At 38.7% G+C, this 14,171-nt stretch overlaps 1 protein-coding gene across 1 annotated transcript; it reads left to right on the top strand.

Moving 5' to 3' along the window:
- The first annotated feature begins 4,671 nt into the window (after positions 1 to 4,671).
- Positions 4,672 to 12,861, top strand: unc93a (unc-93 homolog A). Its single transcript, XM_085133288.1, has 8 exons — positions 4,672 to 5,360; positions 6,801 to 6,982; positions 7,175 to 7,404; positions 9,863 to 9,988; positions 10,142 to 10,353; positions 11,142 to 11,277; positions 11,398 to 11,529; positions 12,353 to 12,861. Exons 1-8 carry the CDS (start codon positions 5,271 to 5,273, stop codon positions 12,637 to 12,639), a joined length of 1,395 nt encoding a protein of 464 aa, XP_084989414.1. The 5' UTR covers positions 4,672 to 5,270; the 3' UTR covers positions 12,640 to 12,861.
- Positions 12,862 to 14,171: the final 1,310 nt, after the last annotated feature.

The following is a 14,171-nucleotide window of genomic DNA, read 5'->3' as shown; positions in this document are numbered from 1 at the left end:
TTATCCCACATAACCTCTCCACTCTGCTATTTTTAATTTGTTTTATGTCTCATGCTTTTATGATTGTGTAAACAGCTTGCTTTTATGTTGTTTTTATTATTCTGTCGTGTACAGTGTCCTTGAGTGTTCTGAAAGGCGCTTTCAAATAAAATGTATTATTATTATTATTAGTATTATTATTATTATTAGTAGTAGTATTAAGACCTGGAGAGAAACCCAGGAACATGGGACATGCAAACGTCCTCCTGTGAAGTCAGATCCACTGCTCTGCTTATTTTACAACCCTGCTGCTGAAAAGCTGGAAAGCCGGCTCAAAACACTTCACATAGAGTCCTGGAGATGCAGGATTTAAAGAGCTGATGCACTCGATGAGCAGCTTTGATTACGTCTTTGAGATTAAGCTGAAGCTCAGCTCTAGTTTATCAAACAGACAGTCCAGCGGTGGTGACTAATCATCACCAGCTCCCTCAAGTTATCCAGAGATGAAAGATTTCTTAAACATGTAAAACTGTTAAATAGGTATAGGTATAATATAGTCAAGCTGACATACTGTATTGTTTTGACCTTATGTGAATGGGTCATTCTTAATGGAAGTTGTTTATAAATGTGTGTCGGTAGTTTATGCTCCTGCTCCAGAGCTCCTTAGTCGACCTTCATGGCAGGTTGTTCAACTTTTGACCCGCCGAGTTTCATTTCTTCAAAATGAAGGAAAATTCACTTTTATCTTTGCCAAAAACAGCTTTAATGTTTGGTTTGACATATTTCATTTTAAGAGACAATGTGCAGATAAATTTGCTTCCTCTGAAGTTCGACAGTTGTGACCTTAAAGGTCTGGATAAAAAATGACTTCTGTCTGATTTCTGTGTGCAGTTAGAGGTCCTGAGGTTTGAGATCCACGGCCTCGCAGCCATGCACCAGTAACAGTCTCATCGGTCACAGCGCTCCACATATGAATAAAAACAGACCAGTTCAGCACTTTTCTGCCTCTGCAGGCCAGATTTAGATCAAACAGCACAAGCTTTGTCCGAATTTTCAGTCTACATGATCTCATACCCAACCACTGCTAAAAACTGCCACATGTATATTTTTAAGTGTGCAGTTTGTACCCCTGCTGAATGTGCATTTGATTTGATTATATGCATGCTAATGAACACTGAGTGTGGGAATGTATGCCTCTACATTAACACAACTAGACTCAGTGCATCCCTAGTGTGTCCAGGAACAGTTTGTTACAGAGTTGGTTTGTTTGTTTATCTGTAAGTTTTTCACTTTAAAATATAACTTAGAAAAGCAACAGTTCCGACAACAGGGATTAAATACTTTTATTTAATTGTGAGCATTCCTGCAGGCCCAACAGAAACCAGCATAGGAAGTTCTCGTAGATCTCGTAGATCCACCTTTTCTGACTTTATCAGTTGCTGGCATCGTTGGAGGGTTTGTGACGGACTCCTCTTTACAAAGTTGCCTCAGTACGTTGACAGTTTGGGGCATTTGTTTGTGCGAAGCTCTTTTAAGGTCTCGCAAGAGCATTTAAATCAGGTTGAGGTCTGGACTTTGAGCCATTGCAACACCTTGATTCTTTTATTTTATTATTTTATTTTTCATTCTATTGTAGATTTATTACGGTGCTCGGGATCATTGTCCTGTTGCACGACCCAGGTGTCGTGCTGATGGCCTCTCGTGTGAGTCTAGAATACAACCCCGGTTTGTGTCTGCAAAACAAGCTCAAATCATCACCGCTCCACCACTGTGCTTAACAGCCAGTCATGAAGATTTTGTGCGGATATGATGTGTTTTGTACATTATGGTCAAACATCTCCTCTTTGGACTGATAAAGGGAATTGTTCCAGAGGCCCGTGGTTTGTTCAGCAATCCTGGCAGCTCATTTCAGCATGTTCAGTATCATGACACAAATGTTGCGGATGCATTTGATACATTTGAGCATCAGGACCAAACTGCTATTTATGCTTGTACTGTGTTTGAAAGCAAGAAGGCTGTACTTTAAATGCATAAAAAACCTGGGCTTTAACACTAAATGAAAACAATGACTTGATGACTTAAATAACTTAAAAAAAAAAAATTTTTTTAAGGAACATTCAGGATCTTTTCATCTTTCATCACTACCTCAGCTTAATAGCTGCATGCATTCAGACAGGACTTCTCTCTATCTTTCTCGAGTCGCTCATTTTACATGATGAATATCAATCAGATAGTACAGGGAAGAAAGTCTACTTATGATGTAAATCCCAACAGAAAAATAGGCAGTCACAGCAAACTGCGTCTAAAGAACAGGGTGGATCATCTATAAGACGCCCATAAACACAGATCTGATCTCTGATAAAACTGCAGCATAACAACGTAATTGCACCAGCCCTGCATATTTTATTATTTAGTGGAGAATCTGCACGTAGTAAAAGTCAGTTTACTGGGAAGGACTTTTGATTGTTTTCAAGCCCTAACCTAATCAGTGCGCGTAACATTGATCTCATACTCAGTCATTTCCACTTGAAAACATTAAAGTCAAGATATTCTCACCATAATCGACACATGCGATAACGGCTATCTTCATGATAATTTCAGATTATGACACTCTACGAGAGCAAATTATCCGACGTTAGGCCGCAGTTTAACGAGCTCCTCCTTTGTTTTGGATAAAGTCTGACGTGCAGTTTTCATTTGTATTGCCACAGCATTCAGAAACACTCGATTTGTTTAAGCGCTCGCGCCAAACAATTCACTTTCTTTTACAAAGCTATAAAATAGTTTTATATAATTCAAAAATGAAAAACAACTGTTTAAAGTCTCCACAGATTTCAAGTACTTTGTCACCCGCCATAAAGTTCACACTCTGAACCTTCATGCTGACGAGGAGGAACGTGGAGAGTCACACTCACAGTCATTCACTTTCAGCAGGTCATTTTTCTCTCACAGTTTTTATTTTAAAGAGTTTTTTTTCTCCAGAGGGCAGAGAAATTATGTTAAATGTTACAGACACGGCTTATTAACAAATGATCTATTCATTTCTTTCACGCAGATTTTACACTATAATTTTTTATTGTTAGTTTTTTTTTAGTTGTGGCTCCAATCCATGGGCGTAACTTTGTGCTGAACATTGGGGGGGAGGGGGGGGGGGGGGTCAAGGTCTCTGTCTAAATAAATAAATACATCTGGGTTTATTTATTGATGATTAAACATGCAAGTATTTTGCTGGTAATAACTGAAATGAGTAGGGAAAATCAACAGCCTATTTATACAAGATAATTCATAATTTTATTGGGGGGGTTATATTGGATGGGTCTGATTATTGGGGGGGTCATAACCCCCCCTAACCCCCCTGGAAATTACGCCCCTGCCCAAATCGCATGTAAAATTTAACCCCAGTTACATTGCAAAAGTGAAGCCAGACATGAGACTTTTTCTCTCAATGCAAAAGTTTATCAACGAACACACAAACAAACAGACCCATCACAGACTTTCACACATCATTTGTACAATTTGTATGGCTGCCATGTTTTTTAATACATGTGTGTCGGTGTGTGGTTGCCATGGTGAGTACACCTGTGACATGAAGTGGACAATCTTACAGCTTCATGCTCTCCTACACAAAAAGACGTGCATAAGGGGAAAAATTTGAATGACTTATTGTGACAGTTTCACAAACTCTTGTGTGTCTTTTGAACCCCCCCACCCCCACCCCACCCCAACTAAACCAAAGTCAAGTCAATGACTTGACACAGATAATACTACAATCTGAAACACAGTGTGGAAAAGATTTTCAAAACAAACATCATTTTTTATTCAGCATGCTCCAAAACGAGTGACTGAGCCCATAAACTCAGCATTAAAGTGTTTACAAAGACAGAAAGCCGTGTTCTCGCAGACTTCTATAGGCTCACAAGTCTTTTTGTAGACACAGCTGGAGAAAAGGTCTATTTTGATCTAAACTGGGACCTTTTTAACCAAGCCAAGCTTTTTCCCAAACATTTTATAATAATGTTTTTGTGTGTGTGTGTGTATTGTATTGTGTATTGAGGACCTTAAAATATTAGAAACAAAACCAAACACACACTGCAGGAAGTCCTTCAGGCAAATCAAAAGGGTTGAAAAGCCTGTTTAACTAAGGACAAAGCCAGACAAGTCCCTCTGCAGAAGACAGGCAAGAAAGCATGTTTCTCAATATCCAAGCCATGACAGCCCGATATCCAATAGGCAGTGAAAAAGCTCCAGGTCTGTGCAGCGCTGTGTGTGACCTACATCTGTCCTCATTAGGCCAACACCACCCAACACTTTATGTGTAGAGATATGAAGAGTTTCAAACAGCTGTTTCTTAGAGTTGCCTCATATGATTATGATTCTCAAACTGTTCCACCTGTAATCTGCCATCCCTTCTGATAGCTTTAAATAAACACCAGATAATACAGACAGAAGTTTCATTTGTCAAATCAGCCCCGACGCAGTGAAGCAGCTTTTTGACCATCACAAGTCACAAAAAACTTCACCAAAAGCTACACAAATTAAATGATCTGCATGCACTCACTGGCTGGTTTGGAATTTATTTCTCTTTGGGTTCAGCTGAGATAACAGAAGGGACTGCGGTGTCCCTGTGTTTTCTGTTTAAAAACAACAACAACAACAAGCTGTCGTGCTGTGAAAAAAGTAAAGAATGAGAGGTAACACACTGTAAACCTTTGCTCTGTGGTCACTGCTCCTGTATGTATGTATGGTGTAAGTACACACAATGAGTCTGGATTCAAAATCTTAAAAGGAACTAAAAAGAAGGAGGAAGAGGGGTTGAGTGAGAAGAAGGAAGCTTTAAAGTAGTAATGATCAACAATTACAGGCAAAACATGTGCGATGACTCAGAGAAAGTGCAGGATTTAAAGAAGGGCAGTCTGATATATGAGCTTGATATGTGAGCAAATTGCACCATATTTTGAGGCCAACGTGATAAGAAATGCAATATATAGTTGCCTGCAAAAACATGCATAATGCGAGGGTGTATGGGCGTATGTGTGTGACAGAAAGAGGGCTGGACTTTGTTCTCAGTTATTTCCAGTGTAAAGGTTTATCAGAAATACCTTCAGCAGTGAGCTACCTCTGACTTCACTCTGTGCAGCAGCTGCTGCATGAAGCCACGAATCTAAAAAACAAAACAAAAAAACTAAATACAAAAACCTAACACAACTTATTTTTCTTTGTTTTTTGTTTTTAAAGGTTAATGCTCTGAGAAGTTTTTTTGTTTTGTTAAATATACTTTTAAAGAAGCAGCCATGATCAGCCGCAACTTCAAGAATGTGCTGGTGGTCTCAATTGGGTTTCTGTCCCTGTTCACGGCTTATGGAGGTCTGCAGAGTTTGCAGGTAGGTGGAAGATTTACAATTTACTGCTTTAAGGAGGGAAAAAAGGAGTGATTTTTCCTTCCACAGTTGAAAGGACCAAGGAATAATTTACTTTACAAGTTTTCCATATGTCAATAATTACCGGTCATGTTTGTCAGTCAGCGCCGGATTTCATTCAATCATTATTGGAGCTTTGAAGAATCTATTCATACTAACTGAATATGAAATGTTAAATACCATTGCATACCTATAGTCAACAAATGATGCCAGTAATCCATTCTGGATTAATTTGTTATTTTCTTGACTATTATATCATAACTGAACAAAACAATGTTACTAACAAATATAAATATTGGTATAATATTAATGGTGCACATATATGCTAATAATTGTAGTTTTTTTCCTTTTCCCGGTAAAACTTCACACTCTTCACATGTATGATTAATTTGGAAAAATCTTTTCATTTCTGTATTTCCACATGCACGCATAACTCATAATATATTGATACTACTACTATTACTATTACTACTACTAATATTATAATAATAACAATCCATTCATCCATCCTCTACCAGCTGCCATAGGGCGAGAGGCAAGGTACACTCTGGACAGGCCGCCAGTCTGTTGAGCTCGAAAATAAAAATAAAAATAAAGAAAATATGGTAATCATAACTAATTGTGCAAAACCTTTAAATAAATAAACAAAGACATTACTTTTGTTAATGTACTGAATAATTTTATTGTAATACCAGAACTGCAATTACTGTATTACAACATTTGTTTGAAATTAAGGGGTTCATAGTAACCGAACTTTCTTTGTATTTTTAACATAAAAATAGGATTTTCTATCTATAAAAATGATGTGAGCAAAAACCAAAACATTTCTAATTTTTATTTGTATTTATTTATTTAGATTATACGCATATAATAAATATGCATGTATCGATAATGTGGCAATTATCCATACATACTCTACATAAAAATGAACAAATATGTTATGTGTTCATAAATATATGAACACATAACATATTTTAAATACCTGAATTTGTTATAAACTATAAAAACTTTCACATCCGTACATATTATATCTACAAAAATTCCATATTGCTGTTGTATGTTGAGAGCTGGACAGTTTTAAAGTAAAGTGTAAATTAAACAGTTTTCTGTTTACTTTAAACATAATTATCTGTGCACACACTAGAAGTACTCTAGATAAAATAAAAAACTTGACAGTTATAAGCACATGGCATAAATCATATACATATATATATATATATATATATATATATATATATATATATATATATATATATACATATTTTTTTATATTTTGAGCATATAAAAAAATACTCAAATTTGTCTACTTTTAGAAAAAAACTGTTTTGTTTTGATTATAGTGCAGTCGACTTCATAACATTGAACCTCTGATCAACACTTATAGTGTTTCTGCTCTCTGTGCAGAGCAGTCTGAATGCAGCGGAGGGGATGGGTGTGGCCTCTCTGAGCGTCATCTACGCCTCCATCATCATCTCCTCCATGTTTCTCCCCCCCATCATGATCAAAAACCTGGGCTGTAAATGGACCATTGTGGTTAGCATGGCCTGCTACGTGTCCTACTCGTTGGGAAACCTCTACCCAGGATGGTAATCAACCAGACAATCAATTAAAAACAATAATGAATGAGGCTAATTGGGGGTTCTAATTTTTTAATGTCTGTTATTAAAGATTATTTTTGTAATAGGATACCCTACTGCAACACGTCTTGTCCAATAACCTCATTGGCTAATAAAAAGTCTTGAAGCTGAGACCAAGTGTTGCTTTGCTCTCTCACACAGGTACACTCTCATCCCCACCTCAGTGATCCTGGGGTTGGGTGGCTCTCCTCTGTGGTCGGCTAAATGCACCTACCTGACCATATCTGGGAACGTGCAGGCCGCCAAAGACAACAAAAAAGGCTCTGACGTGATCAACTACTATTTCGGCATCTTCTTTTTCATCTTTCAGTCTTCCGCTGTTTGGGGAAACCTGATGTCTTCGCTCATCTTTGGACAGGACACAGCTATTGGTAGGCAGCAGAAAAGTGGTCACATTTTGATTAAATTGAACCAGGACTGGTTTAATTGCCTCATTAATTGTGCATTGAAAGTTGTACAATGTTAACTTTTTGGGGTTGCAGTGTGCAGTTTTATTTGTGTAAACCAGTAAGCTTAATTCCTCAGTAGTAAGCTTGAAAACAGCGTGCAACACTTTGCCACATTTTCCTTATTTATCATTGAAATGTTGTACGTGTGCAGTGGGGGTTCAAGTATTTGAAAGTATTATTTATGAAGTATTTTCTCTCATTCGATGGGCAAGCCTATCGGCATTGTTCCATTTACAAACCCTGCAGTATTAAACCGCCATTACAAATAACAAATGACATGTTTAACGCACAGTTTCTATTAAAAAACAAAAACAGCTTTGCTATTTTTTCCTCAGAGCTGAACCATAGACCATAAAGGATAGAGGTCACTACAGTGACATCGCCCTCTGGCTTTGGACTGGAAATTATTTTTAGAGACTCTGACATGTTACTAAATCACGGCACCTACAGCAGCTGATCCACTGTGCATGCCACTGCTGATTAACACATCGGAGACACGGTGTACCTCAAAGTCTGTTACTCTACCTTTTTTTTTTTCAAGGAAATAGGAAACAGGTTTCACTAAAAGTGACCCTTTCAGTTTGAATTGAGAATTCATTATTTTAATAACGCAACGGCCCCCAGTGTGAGAAATGATGAGATCGCGTGACCTCTGTGAGCCGAAGCGGAGAAGCCACGCCCACTTACTGTTCAAAACCGCTTGTGATTGTCCTTTAATGTGACTCATGCAAAGCTACTATAAGAGAGTTCAGGAATGAAAATACTGGAAATGACTGAAGATTTTCACTGATGTGACATTTAGGAGTGTAAGGAGAAGAGGCAGCTTAGCAACAAATGTTAGCCTGGTGATTGGCTTGTTTTACAATCCTTAAAAATCACAATTTACAGTGATAAACAAACAAACAAACAAACAAAAAATGGGGTCACCACAGCAGGTAGCCCTGCATATCTAAGTTTTACACTAGCAAATCTTTTCTCTAGGTACTTGTGTATAAACTCAGTTTGTGTCGAGGCTGCTGCGCCTGCAAGAAACAGTCAAAGCCCTCAAAACTTGCTTGACTTTTAGAGTTTAAAAAGATGTAAATACAAGTTTAAAAATCGTTTTACAAACTCAGATTTGACAAGTTTAGCTTAAGTAGGGTGACCATATTTTAATTTCCACTTGGCTCACTCATGAAAAAAGCTTAAAGAAACATATTTAACATATTAAAACGATGCCTTCTCTGTGCGGTTAATGAATTGTGAAATACAATATGTCATGTAGGCTTTTACAAATCAACAATCTTGTGTTGCTGCCAGCTTCAGCTCATCACTGAACAAGGTCTAAGTGATGTCTTACAATTATTTTCAGGCTAAATTTAAGGGACAGTATGGAGAAAAGGTATGTTTAAAGTTCCCAGGTATGCAGTATGTTACTTTATGGCGTCAATACTTTCTGCTTATCAGTTTAAAAGGAGACTTTCTTGGAAGAATGACTCCACAGAGACATTTATTCCAGTTTTATTTCCGTCTTACTTTGGGACACTGTTAGATACAAACGTTTTTAAACTAAACTATCAGCAACAAAATCTTTATAGTTTTACAGTTTAAAACGTGCTGATTGACTAAAATAAGTAAACTTGGCCGTTCTACCAACAATTTTCAACAGAAGTCTCATCGAAACGACAATTACAAGTGTCCAGTACAATCCAACACACTTCCAGTACAAAAAATTGAGAGATTTTTTGTAACATTGGTATTTTAGGGACACTGGACTGAGGTAGATCAAATAAAAAAGTAAAGATTTTAGTGTCTGAGCCCTGCAAAAAAATAAGGAAAAAAGTTAAAGAAAACAGGGATATACTGACTCCAAACAAAACATGAATTAAAGGGGGGCGTGAGGAACAAGAGGAGGACAAACTGAGTGCAAACAGACAATCTGACAGCTAACAAGGGCTGCATATACAGAATGAACCAATGAGCGTGGGTCAGGTATTCACCTTTTTCTAGCGCCGTCTCCTTGACCTTGGTAGAAAACATCACAAGGTCAAGAAAAGGCGTGACCGTGATGTTTCAAGGGCTACAGTGAGCGTGTAAAGGCTGGACTATAAAATGTGCCTCTTACTTCACCCGCACGTGTTCTTAGCATGCGCTGCACATAAACAAGGAAAACTGTGATTTTACGTTCACACTTCAGCTGTGGGTTTAAATTTAACAGCTGCCTTAAAGAGCTTTACATTGTAAGGTAACACTGAATCATCCTTGATGAACAGAAAGGGCGAATATTATTATTATTTTTAGCAAAGTGCAAACAAAACAAAAACTGTATCATGTTTCTCTCTGCATTCTTTCTGTTGGTCGTGATATATTCGCTTAAACAAATTGTATATTTTTCTGACAGTTGACATCCCACAGGAGCAGCTGGAAAGCTGTGGAGCAGCCGACTGCGGCCTTAATGTCACTGCTTATGGGAACACCACAAGGCCTGAGCAGAAACTGGTGTGGACGCTCGTCGGAAGCTACATCGGTAAAGTTTCCAATCACCTGAATGAGGGTGTTAGCTAATCAGTAATCAGACAAACTTTGAAGCAAAGAAATTATATAACCATGCAACCGCTCGCGAAGGTGCGACTAACATATTGCAGCTGTCTTCTGAATCACTGTTCTTTGTGTGTGGCAGGCGTGGGTGTGCTGGCCATCCTGATCGTGGCGGTGTTTCTGGACAACATCGACCGCGAGCAGGCCAGCGAGTTTCGTGGTAGCCAGCAGCCGTTTTGCCACACGTTCTTGGCAACATTCAGGCTCCTGAAGGACTGGAGGCTGGTGACGCTCATCCCACTCACCATGTACAGCGGCTTTGAACAGAGCTTCCTTTCAGGGGAGTACACCAAGGTAAGGAGAGCTCCAAAAGATGAAGGCTTTCAGGTGTTAGTGCAGTTTTCATTAAGTCATATAGTTAAATAAAAGGATTTGATATATTAGCCTATTTTTTTTAATTTTTTTTTTTTTTTTTAGATCTTTTCATTATTAGCGCAGTACAGCTTGACTTGGGGGGGTCATATATCGATGGAAAACCAGAAGGGGTGTGTAGGGAGGTGTGGTCAGATACATTATCTCCAATTAACTGAAGTCAGCAACACTGACCTGGGTTGGGGTCTGACTTTGATTGTGCACCTTGATTCTTTTCTTTTTTAACCATTTAGTTGTAGATTTGCTTCTGTCCTTGGCATTATTGTTCCATTGCATGACACAATTTCAGCCTAGTTTAGCTGTCAGGTAGATGCCCTCACATTTGACTCTAGAATACTTCAGTATACATAACTGCGTTGTGCCCAAGTCCTGTGTCTGCAAAACAAGCCAGAATCATTACCACTCCACCGCCGTGCTTCACATTTCGTATGAGGTGTTTGTGCTGATGTTTTGTATTTGGTTTTCACCAAATGTGATAGCGGACATTATGCCCAAACGTTTCCTCTTTGGTTTCATCTCTCCAAAGAACGTTGTTCCAGAAGCCTTGTAGTTTGTTCTGATGCTAATTTGCCCTGGCAAAGCCATTCATTCCTCTGAACTAACACTTTCTTTGAAAACAGCCCACTGCTTATCCAGGTGTTACCAATTTTGTCAACAGCAATAATGATAAGACGTGAGGCCTTATAAATGTCTGCTGTGTTTCTTCGCAGAACTATGTGACTTGTGCTTTGGGGATCCATTATGTTGGTTTTGTAATGATGTGTTTTGGAGCTTCCAATTCCCTTTGTTCAATTCTCTTTGGGAGAATCGCCCGGCACACTGGAAGAGCTCCACTCTTTGCCCTGGGTACAACCTTTTTAACAAAATACAATAATTAAACACCGTTCACTGCTGTTTTTGTTTTGTTGTTGATGTTTGTATTAACACATTTCTTGCCTCTTTTATTATTTTCCTTTCCACTGTCAGCTGCACTGACGAACTTGAGCTGCATCATTGCTCTTTTGTACTGGAGGCCTCATCGTGACCAGCTTGCTGTGTTTTTTGTGTTTCCTGCTCTGTGGGGTTTGTCAGATGCTATCTGGCAAACCCAGACTAATGGTAAGAAACCCAATCAGCCCGCCTGGGGCAACTAACAGGTACACCCAGAAATGAGGATTTCAAATACGGTCTGCCTTCATTATAATGCACACATGTGCAATTGACTGAACTAGAAATGCTGTCTTGCCTTGTCTTCTGATTTTTTTTTAGTTAAAAAAACTCAAACTTAAGCTTAAAATTAGCAAAATCTCCCCTTCAAGATAACATGCGGTTGCTGGCTCTCCCCTGAGATGCTGATTTGCAGTGTGCACTCTAAAACCGTGAACCTTAAACCAGTGTAAACTAAATTTTCTGTAGAGACAGAGATGGTAACAAAATGAACTTTAAAATTCATTCAGTATGACTCACAAGCGTGACTTATCAGGAAAGTGTTTACAGGCTCAGTCAGAGGTGGTTTTCCTCTAGACTTTCATAGGATTTAAAGTCCTTCTGCACACACAGGTTACGCCCCCTGGTGGCTATTTAAAACACTGTATGTTGTCTTTGCTCTTCAGACATAGAAACTAAATCCATTGTAATAAGTGCAGTAAGGGTCATTACTAAAAAAAAGTAAAGTGTTAAATAAAACGTGTTATTTTTCTTAAATGTAACGCAGTAAATTACTTAATTACTCATTGGAGACAGTAATTTGTTACATTACCCCGGCGTTACTCTGTAACATGACCTGACGACACAGGACTTTAAAACCAGTCCAAAAAGACATTTACAGCTGCAGAAATAACTACAGGTAGAAATAAAGGCTATAAGCCTTACTGGCAGTCACTGCCTTTATTACCTGCACTTAATTGCCTTCTCTTGGCGCCCCTACCCCCTTGTCTCACAGCTCTTTACGGCATCCTCTTCCCGCGGGAAAAAGAGGCGGCGTTTGCAAACTACCGGATGTGGGAGTCGTTGGGTTTTGTCATCGCCTTCGCCTACAGCACATTCTTATGCCTGGAGTATAAACTGTACATCGTGCTGGCCGTGCTGGTGGTCACCGCCATCACTTACCCGATAGTGGAGTACCATGAACATAAGCATCCAACAAAACCCATTGAAGAAGGAGCCTACCAAAATCACAAAGAAGTCATCAAAGCAAATGACGACATCATCTGCCAGACACACTTGTAGAGACACAAAGTTCAGCATGCCTCCTGTCAGGGGTCTATTGGTGATGCCTAAAGTTAAAATCGAATGAATGCCATTGTAAACGCATGATGTGATTGTAGAGGTGCAGTAAGTAATAAGCCCACGTCTGTTGAACTTCACCAAACATTGACTTTGCTCTTTTCTTCCTTGTGGTAAAGCAACACAAACTGTAATGTCTTGCTTTTTTTTAAAAATAACTTCTTTTTTTTTTTTAAATAAGGCCAGCTTTGTAGCTTCTGTTTGAAACTTTTTGTTTGGTTGGCACTGTACTGTTGTCATCATTCATGTGCTTCAGTCTTCACTATCTATGTCGGCTAAATGTTGAGCAATTTGTGCGTGCAATCTTATCCACTTTATTTTACTGACTTTTTCTATTGTCATTTACTGCTGTAACAGGATGTGACCAATGATCGCACACAGAGCAGTATCATTTCCTGTTTTCGTAAGCTATTCTACTATATACCGTGATTAAGTGAAATCATACCTGTGAGATGTTTGAAAAATACCAGATTAAATTGTTATTTTAACAGTTGCCAGTGTTGTAAAGTTCCTATAACTTTGTAGACGTTAAGGAAGAAATAGGACAGAGATGTTGCCACACAAACAGCATTCAACACAACACTCACTGATTCATTAGAGTGAGCTGGAAGAAATGGTCAACGACCACTGTCAGCCCCTGAGGTCCTGGAGAGACTAAAGTCCAGCACAGAAGCTCTGCAATCAGTCTGGCCTGTGATGGGTTGATCATATATGGACAGTTTGGGTATTTAGAGACAAGAGAGCTCACTAGAAACTAGCAACTTATCACACAGCTAACAAAAAAGAGCCAACCTTTCATGTTCCCACAGCCAGTTGAGAATCACCAGTTAACCTTACATGCATGTTTCTGGACTATGGCAGGAAGCCACAGTGTAGCAGGTTCTAACTACAGACTGAACATTGCTTTCTGATCTGCACCCTCTCACTCCACTGAGCACAGTGGTGCTGGTATTCCAGTTCGAGGCAAAATTGAGCCTTGGTTATTCCTGAACAACCCAACCAATTTCCTTTTATCTGAGGGTTTTCTTTCACACCTTAGCAAGGTGGTCACACATCTGAATAGATTTTGTACATTTTTTTCTGAACTGGTGATGCTGGATTCTGCAGTCAATTAGAAATGGTTCCAAGAAACGTTCCTAACTGGTGTAAATCTACATTTCTAATTCTTAGATCCTCACAGAGTTCCTTGGATTTTGAAAACTGTCGTTGGACTGAACATATACTTTTTATGCTGGTAAAGAGAAACTACCAGTCATAGTCAAATATTATCACTAACGAGAATAGACCTTGACCAAACTAAAAAACACATTGTAGAACCCCCTGCACCATTTATTAAAATGTGTATACGTTTGCACCTGTGGGTTTATTTTGGATTTTCTCCAAACTTGTATGAACAATTCTTGTATTTTTAGGCCATTAAAGATATATGCTGTACTATAATTTCACCCAGGAAAAAGAACAGATGAAAGAAATAA

The sequence above is a fragment of the Neolamprologus multifasciatus genome, chromosome 15, assembly GCF_963576455.1.
Source record: "Neolamprologus multifasciatus chromosome 15, fNeoMul1.2, whole genome shotgun sequence".
NCBI lineage: Eukaryota > Metazoa > Chordata > Actinopteri > Cichliformes > Cichlidae > Neolamprologus > Neolamprologus multifasciatus.
This window is presented reverse-complemented; position numbering and strand designations above follow the sequence as displayed.